Here is a 19735-nt window from a genome sequence, read left to right as displayed (position 1 = left end):
TTTCACGCCAGAAAAACGCCTTACTCGTTTCCCCCACGGGAACAGTAGGGTGGTATGTGGGGCTCGCCGATGTCCGAGGCGCCGAGTACGCGCCGAACATCGGCATATCCACTAAAAAACCAGCGGTACCCTTTCCTTTTTAACGAGGAGCGCCACGGGATTGCTTGCACATGATACCGCGACGCTCTGACGGACGGCCTGCCTATGCAGGCCTCCATTCTCTAGGGGGATTACCAGGGTACTGAGAACCCCCCTAGTCCCGGAGAAAAGCTTGCAGACTTAAAAAAAAACTATTAATAAAAAAAAAAGTTACTCGTAACAGGATAAATTTCTTGAAAACTTAAACAATACATTTTGATTTAGCTCTGCAGAAATACCGGTTGTTGAAAATAAATATATGTAGATATAGGTATAATTACGTGAGATGAGATATAAGACATAAAAGCTGCGTATCAGGGTCACTAACAAGTTCCTCGTTGTCCGACGCAGACTCTTTATTCTACCATTAGTTTCCTTATATAATTTATCTTCTATCTGTTAATAAGAAACGTGCGAGAACCGCTGCTGTGATTGTTTTGTTCTAACAGACTGGTGAGTACCTTCCCTTTTTTAAGCATGTCTTAGAGAGTATGTGACTGAAATTATTATTATTATTATTTTCGAATTGACTTGTTGCTGTTGGCCCAAATGGCCTCGACAGCGTCACCGGGCCGAGGACGATTCTTTAATATACCCAGCCGGATGTTGGGAGTCCACTTAAGGGCTCAGATTACGTGTGTCCTAAGGGCGACTCCCGTGAGGCCGAACCTCGGCTAAGGAAACCGTCGACGTCAGGAAGGAGGACACTATGTGTGCAATGTCCCCGGCATACGCCTAAGCGCGAATGGGTTATAATAAAAGAGGGACCTCGGCCCAGGCGGCGGGGTCGGTATGTGTTTGCTCTGTAACCTATCGTGTTGATATTGGCCGATGTAATCTTATCATCGGGGGCAATAAGGACGTCTTTAGGACGCCTACGGATCGAAAAGGGAGACCACTGAGGGCTATGCTTTCTAGTATTTTAGATAAGTGAAACTAATGTTATTAAGTAAAAAGCAAGTAATGCACCGCAAGCAAGCATTTATTAAGCGGTACATCAATAAATAAAATATTTGAAATATAATAATCAATATCAATGTTTATACAATCGCTTGTAAATTATAAGTAATTGATTCTATAAATAATGTCAAAGTAAACTTTTGTCTGCAATGATCTTAACTATATCATCATAGTGAGTGAAATATTTTTTCATGTGCAATTAATTACAGCTAACAAGCTGTATACAAATACTTCCAGTAAATAAAAACTATTTAAGTAAATTAACTAATGTAGAAGGTCCTAAAATCATTAATAATTATTTATTTACGCGAACAGTTATGAAAGTTTTTTTTGCTAATTTATCGATGTATTGAAGTTCACTATCCAAGGCAGACAGTATGTTTGATATATTTGCAGAATATGACTACCTCGTTGGTCTGGTGGCTAGATATAAGTTTACAGATGCCAAGGTTTTGGGTTCAAAACCCAGGTCATGCCCATAAAAATTTATTAGGATTTTCTGTCGAAAAATTCTTAGTGGCACGAAAGCAATTCTCGGAAAGCACGTAAAGCCAAAGGTCCTGCGCCTGAACTCTTTAAAGTCATGTCGGATTACCGTCCCATCGGATTATGAGAGTACAGAAATAGGAATACAGAGTGCACCTGTGTTTGCGCACACACTTATTCACTATAATATGATATGCGAAGTTGGCTATTCTCTCTTGACATTGACCGCCGTGGCCGAAGTCGGTCGTTTTCCCTGAACTATTTCGACCTTAGAATTAATTCTTAAAATGATGACACTTGATGATTATCTCTAACTTCGATGATTTATTTTTGTGGTTATTGGCACACATTGACCCAATTTTTTTTTTTAGTTTTATATTTTTGAATTATTCCTGGCACGTACCCCCTTAACCATGTTGTAAATGAATGACTTCTTATAGTTGTACAGCAAGCAGGACACAATAAATATACCTGATAATATAAAAAAATAACGATCACGTCTGTCATTTCAAAAAAAATAAAAATAAAGGAGTTACGGAATAAAATATTTTGTCTAACTATATTAACGAGTTTGAGACATGTTATAATACTAATTTACGAGCTCAACTTGGTAGATGAACCCAAAGAAATAAAACCGTAACACTAATTTTGATTCGTTATTATTTTACTTACATAGAAATAGAGCCGAGATGGCCCAGTAGTAAAAACGCGGGAATCCTAACCGATGATCGTGGGTTCAAACCCGGGCAAGCACCACTGAATTTTCATGTGCTTAATTTGCGATTATAATTCATCTCGTGCTTTACGGTGAAGGAAATCATCGTGAGGAAACCTGCATGTGTCTAATTTCACTGTAATTCTGCCACATGTGTATTCCACCAACCCGCATTGGAGCAGCGTGGTAGAATAAGCTCCAAACCTTCTCCTCAAAAAGAGGAGAGGAGGCCTTTAGCCCAGCAGTGGCCCACAGGCTGTTACGGAGAAATAGAGCCTCATCAGTATACCTGATGTCCAAACAACTTACCGAACTAATAATAAAAGTGGACGACCAAATTATTCTTGATAGGATTATTAATCAAATGTTTTTATAGCTAAGTTTTACAAAGATAAAACCTGTAAACTAATAATTAAGCTCTATTCATAACATACCATTTTGTATAGTAACATATAAAAAATCAAAGCTCTTCTGCAAGATAATTATTAATATTGGATTTTTTGTAGTAAAAAAAAAAAAAAATCAACGAATAGTTTTTTGTTCATTTGATTGCTATCAACTCACGACTATCGTTTAAACACTAAACGACTTTACTAGGAAATTTCGCGTAAAAAATTATAATGAAATTATATTATCGATTTTAACATGTTCATCATTTTGAACATTTTTTTTAAGAAATCATAATTTAAAATGATGCTTTTATTAAAATATTCGTATCGATGTATTGTGATTAGCTTCGCTATTATAGATTTTAGTTTCTAACGATGATTTTAATTTCCTATTTTTAATAACACGTTTATTTATTATTTTCTTATTCTTTTTCAAAATAATCTTATATAATGTTTCGACGAGCCGGTTGGTGTGGTTGGTGGAAGCTTGCCTTTCACGCTGAAGGTTGTGGGTTCGATTCCCACCCAGGACAGACATTTGTGTGCATGAACATGTCTGTTTGTCCTGAGTCTGGATGTAATTATCTATATAAGTATGTATTTACAAAAGAAAAGTAGTATATGTAGTATATCAGTTGTCTGGTTTCCATAGCACAAGCTCTGTACAAGCTTAATTTGGGAGCAGATGGCCGTGTGTGAAAAATGTCCTAGGATATTATTATTATTATTATTATTATTATTATTATTATGAATTCAAATGGGTAATTCTCCTTGGTTTTCTAATGTCTTCAATATAAATTAATAATATCAAATTAAATGAATTCCTAACTACTCTTTCTAAACATAAACAAAACAAACCTATTCAATTATAATTAAAATAATTTACCTATAAAAGCTAAAAAGTATTTCTGATTGTAATAAATGGGGCTTCCACTTAGTTTCGTTTTGGGTTCTTTTTTATTATTAAATTATATTATTTTATTTTCTAATAAATTTTCGCTTTTTTCTCAAGTTGAAAGTATCAATTTAATACTATTAATAATTATTATTGTTATTGTATGATTGTAATACAAGAAATAATAATTAACAAATCCCGCCAAGATCTCGTACCTATTATTTAAATTTTTGAGTAGAATATGCACACGCTATTTAAAAAAAATAAATTAAGAATGGATATATGATGATACGTGATACGTGATGATACAAACGCTGTTTGTAACAAAACATTGCATGGTCAAATCAATGAGTTTTCATGTGTTTTTTTATATAATAGGAAGGCAGACGAGCATATGGGCCACCTGATGGTAAGTGGTCACCAAACGCCCTTAGACATTGGCATTGTAAGAAACGTCAACCATCGCTTACATAACCAATGCGCCACCAACCTTGGGAACTAAGATTTTATGTCCCTTGTTCCTGTAATTACACTGGCTCACTCACCCTTCAAACCGGAACACAACAATAACAAGTACTGCTGTTTTGCGGTAGAATATCTGATGAGTGGGTGGTACCTACCCAGACGAGCTTGCACAAAGCTCTACCACCAGTATGTTATAGTTATATGTGTGATAGTTTTATGTGCCTACATGTTTATATTTCCAGAGGCCAAATTACATTTATCTATATCGATTACGATACGTTCCCGATTCAATTCCGATCCAACTTTGAATAATCTATTTAATCGACTCGGAACCGAACCGATAATATAAACCGATAATCCGATAATATATTTCGTTATGTCAAAATTCAACTTAATTGTTAACTTTTATGGCAATAGTCGATAATTAAAGAATAGGAAAACGGATAAACGGCAACGATCATGCTTCGATTCGATTGCGATAAAGTGACAATTTGTCACTTTATCGCATTGTATGTAGAATCGATCCCCAGGCAGCATCACAATCAAAATATTTGTCTTGCAATAAATATAAGTATATTTATAAAAAAAAACCTTGAATTGGTCTTTTTAAAAATAGAACACGATGAAATGAATCTTATGAATTGATGTAAATTACTCACTCAATTACTCGTAAAAATTCAAATAACACATTTGAACACATTTAACAAATACAAGTCGCGTCAATAATAAATTAATTACTTTATCTTTCTGTCCACCAACAAAATGACGGCTTAGGATTGGCGCGCGTCTTTTTTTTAAAAGCGCTGTTTTATGGATCAAGGAATCTCCTAAGTATATATACTTATAAGTTATATTTATTTTATCTCCATCTTGTTTTGTGTCAGTTGTCTTTCTTGTGATTGTCAATTGATTTGAGTGGGATTCTGGATTTCGGGTTTTCGGCCGGCCTGTGGGGTCTCTCTATTATAATCATCATCAATAAAAAAAAAAATATGATTATGATGTTTTATTTTGATTCACTAGACTAAAGTAGTTGTGATTATACACGCATCAAAATTACGCAATAAAATTTTAAATGACAGAGATTGAGCGTTTATAAACTCTCTTAAAGGACTAACAAAATTAAGATTAAGGTATGCTTTGCCTATAAAAATTACTTGTCACGTTGATATAAATTAACTTAAACCAGGCCGTTGCTACACTTTGAAAAAGAGAAATAATAATTGTCATTATCAACTAAAATTAAGCCGTTTCTTTTCAGATTGATAAAATGCAGCCGATATGGCTGTCCGTGGCGTGCTGCGTTTCCGTTTTAGTGGTTCACGGTTATGCAGCCGCAGTGCCGACTCAAGATACGTTTGTTGTCGCTAAAGCTGAAGGCGAAGTGAGTAGTTTTTCAAATCGTAGGTATTTTTAATACTTTGGAAACATATACTGTATTGTGCTTTAAAAAATACTAAAAATATAATTAAAATTATTATTAGGTACAATCATTTACTTTTCTCCAGTTCCATCTTTGATTCTTTCATTAAATTTTTATTCCGTTCATTCATTATATAATATAGTAACACATATATTAAATAAAGTATATGTTGCGCAAATGCGCAAGCGACACAAGTTCTTAAAATTCTCCTTTCGAAGCCCTAAAAAATAGCGGCGAAAAGAAGAAAGAAATCCGGCGGCGCGGGTCGGGTGGTAATAACAATAGGCATGATGACTTATTTTGAAATAACCTTCTGTGATGAAGGTACACGTCTACTATTACTGAAAATAATATTATTTGAGTAATAAACTAACTGTTAATTGATAATGGCATTGTCATTTACCGATTTTGAATTTCGCTCGAAAACACCCGCAGGTGTCATGGCGCCTGCACGTGACGTCACGCCTCAATAAACGTCAGTAAATATTGTATTATGTCTATACTCAACGAAGAAAGGCAGAAAATATTGCGTATTTCGTAAGGTTAAAAATGAATTCCAAAGTTTACAAGTGGTGTGCGGTCCCTCTGTGTAAAAATACATTCGAATGCCAACCAGATCGAAGAACAATCTACAGTAGCAGAACGACCATATGTAAGTAAGCAACGAAAGATGATGGTTCTTGAAGAATGTGAAACGCAATTAAAAGAAAGTATGAGGTTCATATATATTTAGATTTATAGAAGTATTCGTACATTTGTAAATTCACAAATTCAGTACTAGTGGAGCTAAATGAAATATTGTCTTAAAAGTTCTTACTGGTAAAAATATTAGGGCTCTTCATATGCGAGTAATACTATATAGTTAACAGAAAAAAACCTATGATAACACTAAAGATAAATAAAAATGTACTTACAAGAAAGTTTTCACATTTCGAAATTCAGATGAGCAAAAGTCTTTATTTGATGAAAGAAACTCTCCTAACATCAACACATCCTGGGCAAATTAGAGGAATTTACCTTAACAGAACCTTGTTCCATCTTTGATAAATCTTGGATGTTTTATTTTCTTCACAAAAACGCGAATAATCAACGACTCAACTAATTAAATGATGCAAAATAATTTTGAAACGCGTAAATACAACAACTGTTCAAGAGAAACGATACAGATACAGAGGCGTGACGTCATTCGCTCTAATTGGTGTTTCAAATAAAATTTTATAGAATAATTGCAGAATTTTATACTTTTATTAAAATGGGATCATTGTTTAGAATTCTTTTAAAATAGTTTCTTCTCTAACATCATTTATTTTTTAATTCTTGAATACTGTCATCATGCCTATTAATCGTACATGTATTTTTCAGAGTATAATTTGTAACAACGAATTTTAAAAAAAAATGTAATTTACAGAGTACCCTTATTCTAACAAATTAATTATGTAAACTACATTTAATACAGGTTCTTTTATCAAAGTTAGTTTCTGATCTTTTAATATCGTTAACTTATTTTGGAAACATGTTTTTTAAATTTATATGTATTAGTATACAGCTCAAACTTTTCTATATATTATTTCCAATCTAATTAATTGAAGTAAAGCATTGTTATGAAATGCGCTTCGCATTTGAGGTTATATTGTTCTTTAATAATGAAAAATATTATACTAAAAATATTTTCGAATGATCTTTAGTTTAAAATCAATACAATGCCACTTGTTACTAAGCATTATCTTTAAATGCTATTCACTAAAAATATAGTATATATATTATTTTTGACAGTGTGATAATTATGAAATGAATTTGATTAATATTTGCGGTTCCATCTTCAATCAACAGCCAATCGTTGTCCACTGCTGAACATAGGCCTCTCCCAAGGTGCGCCAAAGCTCCCTGTCCTCCGCCTTCCGCATCCAGTTGGTGCCCGCCACCTTCTTAAGGTCGTCGGTCCACCTGGCTGGAGGGCGCCCTACGCTGCGCTTGCCGATTCGCGGTCTCCACTCTAGGACTCGTCTGCTCCAACGGCCATCGGTCCTACGACATACGTGACCAGCCCACTGCCACTTCTGCCTGCTAATTTTGCAAGCTATGTCGGTGACTCCGGTTCTTTTCCGGATAATCTCATTTCTGATCTTATCCTTCAAAGATACTCCGAGCATAGCTCGCTCCATAGCACGCTGAGCGACTTTGAATTTGTGGACTAGTCCCGCAGTTAGTGTCCACGTTTCGGCACCGTATGTCATGGCAGGTAAGACGCATTGGTTGAAGACTTTCGTCTTCAAACATTGCGGTATAGACGACTTGAGGACTTGACGAAGGTTGCCAAATGCTGCCCATCCCAAGCGAATTCTTCGATCGGCTTCCTTCTCGAAGTTGTTCCTACCGACTTGTATTATCTGTCCTAGGTAGGTATATTCACTAACAACTTCGAGAGGTTTCCCCTCGACGTATATCGGTCCCGGCACGACATGCCTATTGAACATGACCTTGGTCTTGTCCAAGTTCATACCGAGACCGACACGCCGGGAAGACTCGCCTAGGCTACGCAGCATTTCGGTGAGTTGTTCCAGCGACTCTGCTATGATGACGATATCGTCGGCAAATCGAAGGTGTGAGATGTACTCGCCGTTTACATTGACTCCATACCTAGTAATCCAGCGTTTTGAAAACGTCTTCCAACGCGTTGGTGAACAGTTTCGGGGATATTACATCCCCCTGTCTCACCCCTCTGCGCAGTTGGATCGCCTTCGTCTTACAGTCCTGGATGTGGACAGTCATTGTAGCGGCGTTGTACAGACATCTCAGTACCTCGATATATCTCCAATCGATATGACATCTCTGCAATGAGTCGAGCACTGCCCAGGTTTCGATGGAGTCGAAGGCTTTCTCGTAGTCCACATATGCCATACACAGCGGCTGATTGTACTCTTCGGTCTTCTGCACAATCTGCCGAACAGTATGGATGTGGTCCACGGTGCTGTAGCCTGATCGAAAGCCGGCTTGCTCTGGGGGCTGGAACTCGTCAAGTCGTCTGGCGAGACGGTTCGTGACGACTCTAGAGAACAGCTTATACACGTGACTCAGGAGGGAGATTGGTCTGTAGTTTTTCAAGAGGGTTTTATCACCTTTCTTGAAAAACAGTACCACCTCACTCCCGCTCCACGTTTCCGGGGTCTTGCCATGTTGGATGACGGAATTAAAGAGGCTTGCTAGCTCTTTTAGGACCGGAGTCCCGCCTGCCTTAAGCAACTCTGTTGTGATTCCGTCATCTCCCGGAGCTTTGTTGTTTTTAAGCTGTTCTAGAGCCGCCCTAATCTCTCCTTGGTCAACGACCGGGAGCTCCTCGGAGTAATGGCGCATAAGAGGGGCGCGCTGGTCATCAATACTGATTCCCACGGGTTTATCCGATCTTGAAGAGAACAACTGCCCATAAAACCTCTCTACTTCTCCGATAATCTCAGGCCTAGAGGTAACGACCCCACCATTTTCAGTTTTAAGTTTTGTCAGACGCGGCCTCCCAAACTTGCGAGCGAACACTTTCGATCCCCGATTCTGCTCAATCGCAGCCTTGATGGCACGGGTATTGGAGCGTCGGAGATCGCGTCGCGTCAGCGTTTTTATTGTTCGGTTTAAGGCCTTATCTGACAAAAACGATGGTAGTTCTCGTCGTTTTCTCATGAGCTCGAGTGTCTCAGCAGAGAGTTTTGGTGCGTTGTCTCTTCTCTGTGGCGGAAAACACTTGCGGGATGTGTTTTGCAGTATTTTGACCAGCGTGTCGGTTCTCTCATCAATGCTGCTTATGGTTTCCAACGCGGTGAATTGATTTTGAAGTTCCATTTGGAACTTTTCGGAGCCTTGAGCAGCTTGGAGCATGGTAGGTCGGAGAGTAGACCTCATCATTCTCGATCTTTCGGCTTTTAAGTTGATATTTAGAGTGCCTCGAACCAAGCGGTGATCACTTCCGGTATTAAACCTGTTGATCACTGAAACATCTCTAAATATGTGCCTTTTATTCGAAATGATAAAGTCTATCTCGTTCCTTGTCACGTTATCGGGGCTTCGCCAGGTCCACCTCCTCTGAGGCTTCTTTTGAAAGAAAGAATTCATCAAAAAAAGCCCCTGCGCTTCGAGAAAGTTTACCAGCATTTGCCCCCTGTGATTTCTGCAGCCCAAGCCGTAAGGTCCGACTTTCGATTCACCGCTATCTTGTACTCCCACTTTAGCATTAAAGTCTCCCATAACAACATTGTAGTGGGCCCTCGAGGTGTCGTTGAGGGCCTTTGCGATGTCCTCGTACATCGCTTCGACCACATCATCAGAGTATGTCGAAGTTGGCGCATATACCTGTACAACTTTCAGGGAGTACCTGTCGGAAAGTTTTAGGACAAGGTACGCTACCCGGTTCGACACACTACTGATTTCCACAATGCTGCTAATGAGATCCTTTTTGACTAGAAAACCGACACCACCCTGGGAGAGGTTATCACCTTCGCGGAAGTAGAGTAAGTTACCGGACTCTAGAGTTATCGTGTCCTCCCCCTGTCTTCGGACTTCAGATAACCCCAGTATATGCCAGTTTATATGACTTAACTCTACTTCTAATTCGGCGAGGTGATGGTCCAGCCTCATCGAGCGTCCATTATACGTTGCCATTTTCAGTCGTTTTATACGGTAGCCTGCCGTGAACCGGTGATTCTTAGCACCCCCTGCCCTGCCGATACCGCGACCGCTATCTTGGTCGGGCCTAGCGGGCTTGCCGGTAACTGGGGGCCTTTTTTTGGGCGCATCTGCCATTAATGGAGGGGTTTGCCCATACTCGCCGCGCTGGGCAGGCGTGTTGGCGAGCGCAGTAGGGGGGGTAAGATGTTTATGGGAGGGGGGACGCTGCTGCCCATCCCCCCTTTTCCCCGTCCCTCAGTCGCCTCTTACGACACCCACGGGATGAGATTGGGGGAGTACTATTCTAAGCCGGTACTCCACGGCACGGTTCCATCTTATTGATTGAAATAATAAAAAAGTAATATGCAGTTTTTGAATTTTATAAAAAAAAAAAAAATTATTCAAAAATTTTGTATATCATTAAACACTTCATTTGCATTTTCAAAGCAATTTGAATTTAAATTCACGATCTTGAAAAAAAATATCAAAGAAGATATAATTGATGTCTTTAACGGGTAAAATTTCTCTCATCTCATCAACTTCCATATCCATGGATGAAATGTGGTTTCCAAGAAAGCATTCAAACAATAGCTCACCGGATTGACAAAATTTAATACCATTTGTCATTATTTCTGCAGAACACAGAAAAATCGGAAAAAAATACTGCAGAGGAGCCAAATGTACCAATCAAGCTGACGAAAATGCAGGTGAACTCCGAGGTGTCGTTGCGTTACGCGCACACCACCGTTGTCACCCATGTGCGGAACCCTTCGAGCCGCTCTCAAGAAGCTACGTTTCATATACTATTGCCGGAAACCGCATTTATAAGTGGTTTTGTTATGTACGTATTAACATTGTATCTCAGATATTCAATCGATGCAGTAAATTATATTATATTCATTTACATTATAATCATTTACATTATGCAAATGTATATTAAATATTTATCTATTACTATTATATATTTATATATGGTAGCTTAGCCAGTCAGCGAACAACAAATGTAATGATTGTAGTTCGTTGGATATTGTTGTACAAATACAATCCCAATTTTCGAAATCTCTTACGCTTTAAAAGAATATCTTAATAATAATAAACTCTAACGTTAAGTTAGTTGTGATTCGCCGGCGCCGTATCAGTGACGACAATGTTCAATAGACCTGGTGTTTTCCCTTTTTTTCTAGTGGATCTTATTCCTACATTTGACTTTGACTTTGAAATAGCTACAATTTCCAAATTCACATATTTGGCAAGTCCTCATCTTACCAAAACACCTTTTTAAACGAAAATGTTAAAAGCTGACCTACGTACAACAGGTTTCCTTATATGTATATAATGTATGCCAATTTATCTAGCCTTTAAAATGTGACACAATATTTCATCATCGTTGTCATAAGAAAAAAATATTTCTTTCTAACTTAATACTTTATACTTCTATTTATATGTACTTCTTTCTTACATATATGACATAAGTATTATATTATATTAAGTTAGTAAATATATATTTTTTAATTATTTGTAGGACATTAGATGGGAAATCGTATAAAGCTTATGTAAAAGAGAAAGAAGAAGCTAAGAATTTGTATAGTGACGCTGTATCCAAAGGAACTGCTGCTGCTCACATATCAGCCAAGTAAGTATTTTTTTACCGTAAAACCTAACTAATAGTATTTACTGATTAAATGTTATTTACAAATTTTAAACAGGGCCCGCGATTCAAACCACTTCACAGTGTCGGTGAACGTGGAACCCAACACCGAGGCGGAGTTCAACCTGACCTACGAAGAGTTGCTGGTGCGGCGCAACGGAGTGTACAACCACGCCATTAACCTACACCCTGGCGCGCTCGTGCCCAAGATGGAGGTGACTGTGCACATCAAGGAATCGCAAAAGATCTCATTGCTGAGGGTGCCAGAAATTCGGACTGGAAATGAAATTGACGCTACGGAAAATGACGCTCGTGAGTTACTTGTAAATCATTAAAATGATTTAAAGTTCAACAATATTTAATTAATTTTTTTATTTAAATTTATTTAATTAGTTTGTTTTGCCTTTTTGGTCTTTTTCTAATTTCGTTTCCCTAATATTCTGAATTTACGAAAGTTCGTGGTTCAAACCCGGGCAAGCACTACTGAATTCTTATGTGCTTAATTTGTGTTTATGATTCAACTCGTGCTTGACGGTGAAGGAAAACATCGTGAGGAAACCTGCATGTGTCTAATTTCCTTGAAATTATGCCACATGTGTATTCTACCAACCCGCATTGGAGCAGCGTGGTGGAATAAGCTCCAAACATTCTCCTCAAAAGGGAGAGGAAGCCCTAGCCCAGCAGTGGGACATTAACAGGCTGTTGCTTTACTTTTTAATTAAAAAAGAATATGTTTAATATTATTTGGTATTTATAGACAATGCAAAGGCTGTTATAAACAAGAGCAACGATGACAAGGAGGCGACCATAACCTTCTCTCCAGATCTTGATGAACAAAAACGACTAATGGAGATTTATTCGGTAAATTAGTTTTCTTGGTATACGATCTTGACTAAATATAATATACAATATACATAAAAGAAAACAAACAATAATAACATTATAATACATATACCTTATTTATATGCAGTGTGTGACTCTTAAGAGGGAAATAAATAACCCAATCTGAAATAAAATAAGAATTCTTCCACCTTCCAGGATAAGATCAAAGAATCAACGACATCTACACATAACTCGGACGTTGAACAAAGTGATAACGAAAAAACAACTGGAGTCCTTGGACAGTTCGTCGTACAATATGATGTTATTCGACCTGAAAAGGGAGAGATTTTGGTAACTTTTTATATAATTTATAAAATTTATAGCCAAATGAAGCTTATTTAGTAAGGTTAAGATATTTTCGTAATATATCTTTTGGAAATCAGGTGAACGATGGTTACTTCGTACATTTCTTCGCACCAGAAGAGTTAAAACCGCTGAGCAAGCTCGTCGTGTTCGTGTTGGACACATCGAGCTCCATGTACGGTCGTAAGATAGAACAGCTGCAAACGGCCATGAAAGCAATTCTCGCTGACCTCCGTTCTAGTGACTACTTCAGCATCGTTGAATTTAACAGCGACGTCCAGGTTTTTATTTAATTATTTAAAAATTATTGAACTAGGAACAAATTAGCTTTAACTTTCAGCAAAACCAGTGTTGCGATTTTATGTTCTTGGTCTTTATTTTTATGGAGGTAATTATGATTACATACAAATACGTTAAATAATTTGGTTGGCAGAGCATGAACAATGTGGAGGTTGCTTCTTAAAGTGAAATAATATTAGTAGTTCTTTCTATTTGATGCGAGTTTTGCTATCCTTATTGATATTTCTTTTTTTATATATAAAAAAACTGCATGGTGTACTTGATATCGCCATAATATTTGACTGTCAAATATCGAATGCACCGGTTCTTGCGAGGTCGACAACGCATCTGCAACCTTTATGTTGCCAATGTTTATGAAAGACAGTAAACACTTAACACCTGGTATTTTGCCCTGCTAATCTAGCATTTACTGGTCTGTATTCATTCTATGAATACAAATTGATATTGTGATTTTCTATTGGCAAGGTGCATAAGCTTTCGGAGACACATGAGGAGGTGACAGCTCCGAACAACGACAAAAGCGGGTCTGATTTTGAGATTGGTCTGCCTGGCTACATCGCTCGTTCTGAATCTGCTTCCACGATCACGTTACCCGTGGTCGCCTCACCCACCAATATCGCAAAAGCTCAAGACATCGTGTCGAGGTTCTCTGCTCGCGGAGGTACGAATACCCCTTAAGTCTATAATTCATGCGACGTTTCGTTCTATTTATAATTTTTGAGCCTTCATATAATTGAAAAAAATAATTTAGAAACTATGATTATGTTCATACATAATTATAATATACTCAAATATAAAGTACTTTTCACCTGTAAAAAAAGTCTTAACTTGAAAAAAAATAGTTATTACACATTGAATATATGTAATTTTTACAGGAACCAACATCTACGAAGCACTAAATATTGCTATTGATGTCATCAAAAAAGCTTATGAAACTAATAAAACAGAGTCCAGCGCTGCCTTTGACAATACTGAGGCAGAAAGAATTAAAGGTTTGAAAATAATCATTGTACTTCTTTTAGTTTAGGATCTTTATTCAATCTAAACAAAACAAAAATGATTACAGCATTGCAGCCGATTATTATCTTCCTGACTGACGGTGATGCGACGGTGGGAGAGACCAACCCGAAGCGCATTCTCTCTTCCATTACTGAGAAAAACACCGGCGAGAGGAAGGCTGCGGTGTACTCTCTCGCTTTCGGTATTAATTTATTTTTTTACCGAAATAAGCTTTATGACAACCATGAACCGTCATTTCATTCAAAACACAATTACCAGGCCATGACGCAGACCGCGACCTACTTCGTAAGCTGTCGCTTCGCAACGAAGGCTTCATGCGCCAGATCTACGAAGCGTCTGACGCGGCGCTGCAGCTGCGACACTTCTATCGGCAAATCTCATCACCGCTGCTAGCGGACGTCGACTTTATTTACCCGCCCAACCAGGTCTTTAACTGTGATGGTCTTAGAAATTTTTGAACAGGCTCATGTTTGTGATGCAAAACTGCAAATAAAAATATTTTATTACAATTGTTAACAAATATACATATGTTTGTTTTAATATAGAGAGCGATCACTGGCTTTTTCGTTTTAAGTATCTAACGTCAATATAAATCGGTACGTTGTAGGTAAAGGCAGAATCATTGACGCGGAATGAGTTTGACACGTTGTTCGCGGGTGCAGAGACAGTGGTGGCTGGCAAGCTGGAGCCAAATGTGCGGGAACTAGCGTCGCATGTGATTGGCCTCTGCGCAGATGATGACAACCATTATGGAAGGGTAAACTTTATCGAAATAATTTAAACAAGCTGATATTTAACACTAAATTGCGTGATTACTTATTTTTACGCAAAATGTGAGCGAAACGACATTCCATTGTATTCAACATTACATTTTTCACCAAAAGTTTACTATTATTACCCTATGTGCATACATTTGGTAATTTTGGTTTAATTTTAACAGCTTGGTATCATAATGAGACCCAAACCGAATGACTAATACCGGAGGGAGTGGGAATCGAATCATTAATCATTATTCATTGCTATTGATATGACTTATTATTTGGATAATACACATCGAAGGTATATGTAATATATAGCACGGAGATTATATTATAATTAAAAAAATACTTTGGCAGAAAAGTTACAAGGTAAAGAATGAGGTGAAGGTGAGCGAGACGAAGGAATACCTTCCCTTGGAGAGGCTGTGGGCGTACCTCAGCATCAAGCAGCTGTTGGACGATGTAGACGCTTTCGACCACGATGATAAGGATGAGAAGAGGTCCGAGAAATATGCCCTGTCCTTAGCTCTCAAGGTAAAGCATGCATTGAAAAATTATACTTACTAATTTATCACGATCATGATATTTGTACTACTGTCTAGCTATTTTTTGCATTGTCAATATATAATAATAATAATAATAAGGCGGCTAATCTCAAAAGAGATTAGCCGACTAAGCAGGACACAAGTGCGTGCGCAAACACAGGTGCATCCCTGTTCCCTATTCCCTAACTCTAATAATCCGATGGTATGGCAATCCGACACGATCGGAAAGAGTTCAGGCGCAGGACCAACGGCTTTCCAGGCTGCTATTGAAATTTTTTGAAAGAAAAACTCAATAACTTTTTACTGGCCAGACCTGGAATTAGAACCCAGGACCTCAGTGTAAACCAACGAGGCAGTTTGTCAATATATATAGTGTATAGTAAATAAATTTGAGCCCAGGAGCTTAGTTCCCAAGGTTAGTGGCGCATTGATAATGTAAGCGATGGTTAACATTTCTTACAATGCCAATGTCTATGGGCTTTGGTGACCACTTACCATCAGGTGGCCCATATGCTCGTTAGCCTTCCTATTCTATGAAAAAAAAATGTACATTATTATCATCAGAACACAATCAGAATCTAAATATTTGCAGAATATATTAAATACCAAATCTAATAACTAATTATTGCAATCGTTTTTAATTGGCAATCGTAAAAATTTAGGTTGTGATGCTAAGTGGCTTTAAAAAACATTAAAATATAAACGTAAATCAATTTCTATAACAAGATACAAAAAAGGCTTTCCATACAAGTCTTTGGAGTTATTATTATAATTTATACTCATAAACAATATAATAGTAATAATAAAATTATATAAAAATATTAAACTTTTTCAAATACAAGATGTGTAAATAACGAAGATATCAGACCCTACTATTACTTCTAAAATTTGTTTAAAGTTTTACATAATTATTGTTTTATTTTTAGTACGAATTTGTGACACCTTTGACGTCACTAGTGGTTGTTAAACCAAACGCTACCATTCCCGTGGATACAGTGTCTGCCGACAAACCCGATACTGAAAAACCATCAAACACTTTTTATGCAAGTAAGTAAACACTTTAGTATATTTATTATTTATTGTAGAGATTAAATGTATATATTTTTTAAGAATATTTTAAGATAAAAAATCACAAAATTAGTTATCGACTTCATCGAAATAATAGTTTTAATTAACTCCATAAAAATCTTGTCGTAGGTAAAAAGTACTCTAATGCAACTGGCGCTACCTTTTTAAAGTAGGCTCTTGTAATCACTTTAATTGTCACGTTACAGTATTGTCATCGTTATGTTAATGAAATGTTTAGCTACCACCGGTTCAGGTAAATTCCACCGAGAAGAACCAATGGAAAAAATACTGATTTATTTGCGTCCCTTTCAACTTTTTCAACCATTGAAGATCGTGATTGCTATATTTTTAAGACTATTTTTTAATAAGCTCAATTTAATTAAAATGCCTGTTTATCGGACTTATGCTTTTGTTTATATTGAAACACGACAACACAAGTACAAACTTAGTACCTATTAATTAGTTCTTTGGCGCCGTGAGCTTTTTGTAAACAGTAAAAATTCGATTTTCTTTTTTAGTTCCGCTAAGCCCATCCCCAGTTCATTCCAGTATTGGTTTCGGTGAGTTCAATTGACATTATTTTTATCGTAACACTTGGTACCTTATATGATTAAAAAAAAGAAATGTAACTTTTTTGTAATGTTCTAAAATGTGATGATATTTCATTTCATCATTGCTCATTTAATATCCCGAGCTGACCATTGCTTCATTTTTGTTTATAATCAACGTCGTGCACGGTGGTGATGAAAAACCTCGTGAAGAAACTTCTGTATATTGGATGCAGGTGTTCCACGTGTAAATTCATCAATCCCCAACAAAAGAAGCGATGGAATTAGCTACAAGTCACCTGTGTGCCAAAGTGCTTGTGCCTTTAATTTAAAAATCCACATGTAAATTTTTATTCAACCCTAATATAGCTAACCGTTATGTGGGATTTTTATTGCTATACGATCATCTATAAAAATAACTTGAATCAACTACTAGATTGTTATTTTAGGACAAACAATACCGTACGCCGAAGTCTCACTTATCGGCGGTGCCGGAAACATTGCACCTGAGGATAGCTTTTTGGACACAGGTGAGACTCAGAGCGAGTCACGAATGGTGGTTGTTTACCTAACCTAGTATAGTTTTTTATTTCGTATTTAGAAATCTACGATGGAGTTGGGATATGTGAAACAATGTTTTTTTTTTTTCGTTGTTCGATATTAATTACTTAACTTTTTACCATTAAGAATTTTCACTAGAATTAGCATTGAATATGGTGATCAAGTTGGATATACTATTAATTACAGTGTGACTGTGGCATGTTTTAAAGATATTTTTATAAAATCATAAGTAATAATAAAATATACACGTGTACAATTTCACAAGCTTTAAATAAAGTTTTTGTAGGTGTACCGATGCGAGTTTAGTATTATACTCACTGGACACGACTAAATAAATATTATTTTCGAATGATATAGGTACCTTTTTTATTGAATGAACATAACTAGTTTGTGCTTTAATCTACGTTTCACTGTAACCAGTCATTAAATGTTCTAGGATATTTCTGATATTATTCACTGTCTAGAATGTCTAGATCTTGTGTGATTTGGGCCTATTGTATTACATTCTAATAGTGACAGTAAATTCAAGGTGTGATATTGTACTCATACATAAAATGATGTATTATAAGTATTATATTATTTATTTTTTATCGTAGACAATTTGTGGGGTCATAAAATAAACCATTTTATCCCTAGTACAACTGCTCCGTTATTTACCACCGCCGTTCCAGATTCTACTACTTCCGAATCTCTGGAGGAGACTTGTCACTTAGAAAACTACAGCTGGGCGTTAAACATTCTCAATAAAAAGACAAACTCGCTTGAGTTTTTGGCAAATGGAAAAAACGTTACACTTGAACTTTCGAAGTCCGATACGGTATGTTAAATCTTTATAAATAAACATTATTCTTTTCTATATTAAAATCATTTAAAATACTCTTATGAAAACTCTTTGTTAGATTACACAGAATATAATAATATTACACTGAAAAATAATTATATCATTACATTTGTTTAATTCATTATTAATTAAAGTGTCGTCGTTTTGATATATATTTTAAAATCGTTACATACTTGGTTTGATGAAATTATAAGGTTCTGATATTTTATTACTATATACATGTACGTTTATATCACAATATATAATATTCAGATCCCTAAGGCGAGCGAAGGCGACAGCGAGTGCGCGCACAGCGCGGGCGTGGGAACCCCCGGGGAGGCCGGCGTGTGTGTGTATCTCACGCGCTGCGCCGCCGCCAGAGACATCAGCGTCGACGAGTTCCGCAACAAGTACTGCGTCGTCGAGAACAAGTAATGAAACACACATCTTATAAATTATTACCTAACTGTACTCCACTGCCCATACATAAAGCTGTGGGCGTGCACCTAATCCCTGTCTAGTCATTTCGGATTATCGTCACATTGGACAACGAGTGTAATTATAGAGAGCGCAACCGATTTTGAGTCTACACTTGTGCATAATAATATTGTCTACGCAAGATTAAAAATTAGATATATTATAATATTTACTATCTGGTCTGACGGAGACGGAGCAACGTGTAATCAAGATTTGATTCATTAAAGTTTACTAAGCTAATAATGTAATGTGAGAGATCGATTTATTCCATTAAAGTTAAAATTTTATAATACTCGATTTTTATTGTTCAAAATTATAAATCCGTTTTTCATGTTTTTACAGATATGCTGGCGTTTGCTGTCCCAAAAATAAAGTAGATACAGAAAAACCTTTACTTTAAATTAATTACTTTAATAAAATGTTATTGATAAAAAATAATGCCCTTTGTGATTTACAATTTCAATGAAATTATGCTATTTGATGAAAAAAAATATGAAAGTGAATGATGAAATAAAGAAATATTAGATTCAAATCGTATTTTTACTACTATATCCTAAAGATTGTGAACAGAGTACCTAGCAAAAAATATTAAACAAAAAGTAGTTTTTGTAATGTTATCTTTAAATAATATGTTGTGAGTATCGCAAGTCACAATCTCCACTCCCTTACAACTCTTATCAGATG

At 36.6% G+C, this 19735-nt stretch overlaps 1 protein-coding gene across 3 annotated transcripts; it reads left to right on the top strand.

Annotated features, from left to right (window-relative positions):
* Positions 1-469: 469 nt before the first annotated feature.
* Positions 470-19583, top strand: LOC126775170 (inter-alpha-trypsin inhibitor heavy chain H4-like). 3 transcript variants are annotated; one of them, XM_050496984.1, is made up of 20 exons: positions 470-591; positions 5310-5432; positions 10760-10962; positions 11644-11754; positions 11828-12081; positions 12527-12630; positions 12808-12942; positions 13035-13235; positions 13720-13915; positions 14130-14246; positions 14321-14455; positions 14533-14699; positions 14882-15031; positions 15390-15566; positions 16504-16624; positions 17164-17205; positions 17643-17723; positions 18426-18571; positions 18848-19005; positions 19394-19583. In XM_050496984.1, exons 2-20 carry the CDS (start codon positions 5319-5321, stop codon positions 19449-19451), a joined length of 2670 nt encoding a protein of 889 aa, XP_050352941.1. In that variant the 5' UTR covers positions 470-591; positions 5310-5318; the 3' UTR covers positions 19452-19583. The 3 variants fall into 3 exon arrangements, 2 of the variants coding, with proteins under 2 accessions (XP_050352941.1, XP_050352932.1); XM_050496975.1 differs by having other exon boundaries at positions 18351-18571; XR_007669863.1 differs by lacking the exon at positions 19394-19583 and having other exon boundaries at positions 18391-18571; positions 18848-18988.
* Positions 19584-19735: the final 152 nt, after the last annotated feature.

The sequence above is a fragment of the Nymphalis io genome, chromosome 2 (assembly GCF_905147045.1).
Source record: "Nymphalis io chromosome 2, ilAglIoxx1.1, whole genome shotgun sequence".
NCBI lineage: Eukaryota > Metazoa > Arthropoda > Insecta > Lepidoptera > Nymphalidae > Nymphalis > Nymphalis io.
Note: the sequence above shows the minus strand (reverse complement) of the source record. Positions and strands in the feature narration are given on the sequence as shown.

Excerpts from the sequence above, each read along its gene's own strand:
- LOC126775170 (XM_050496975.1), top strand. The coding sequence starts at position 5,319 with ATGCAGCCGATATGGCTGTCCGTGGCGTGCTGCGTTTCCGTTTTAGTG. Across the intron at positions 12,631-12,807 it reads GACTAATGGAGATTTATTCG|GATAAGATCAAAGAATCAAC; the intron begins GTAAATTAGTTT and ends TCCACCTTCCAG. Across the intron at positions 17,724-18,350 it reads GGATAGCTTTTTGGACACAG|ACAATTTGTGGGGTCATAAA; the intron begins GTGAGACTCAGA and ends TTTTTATCGTAG.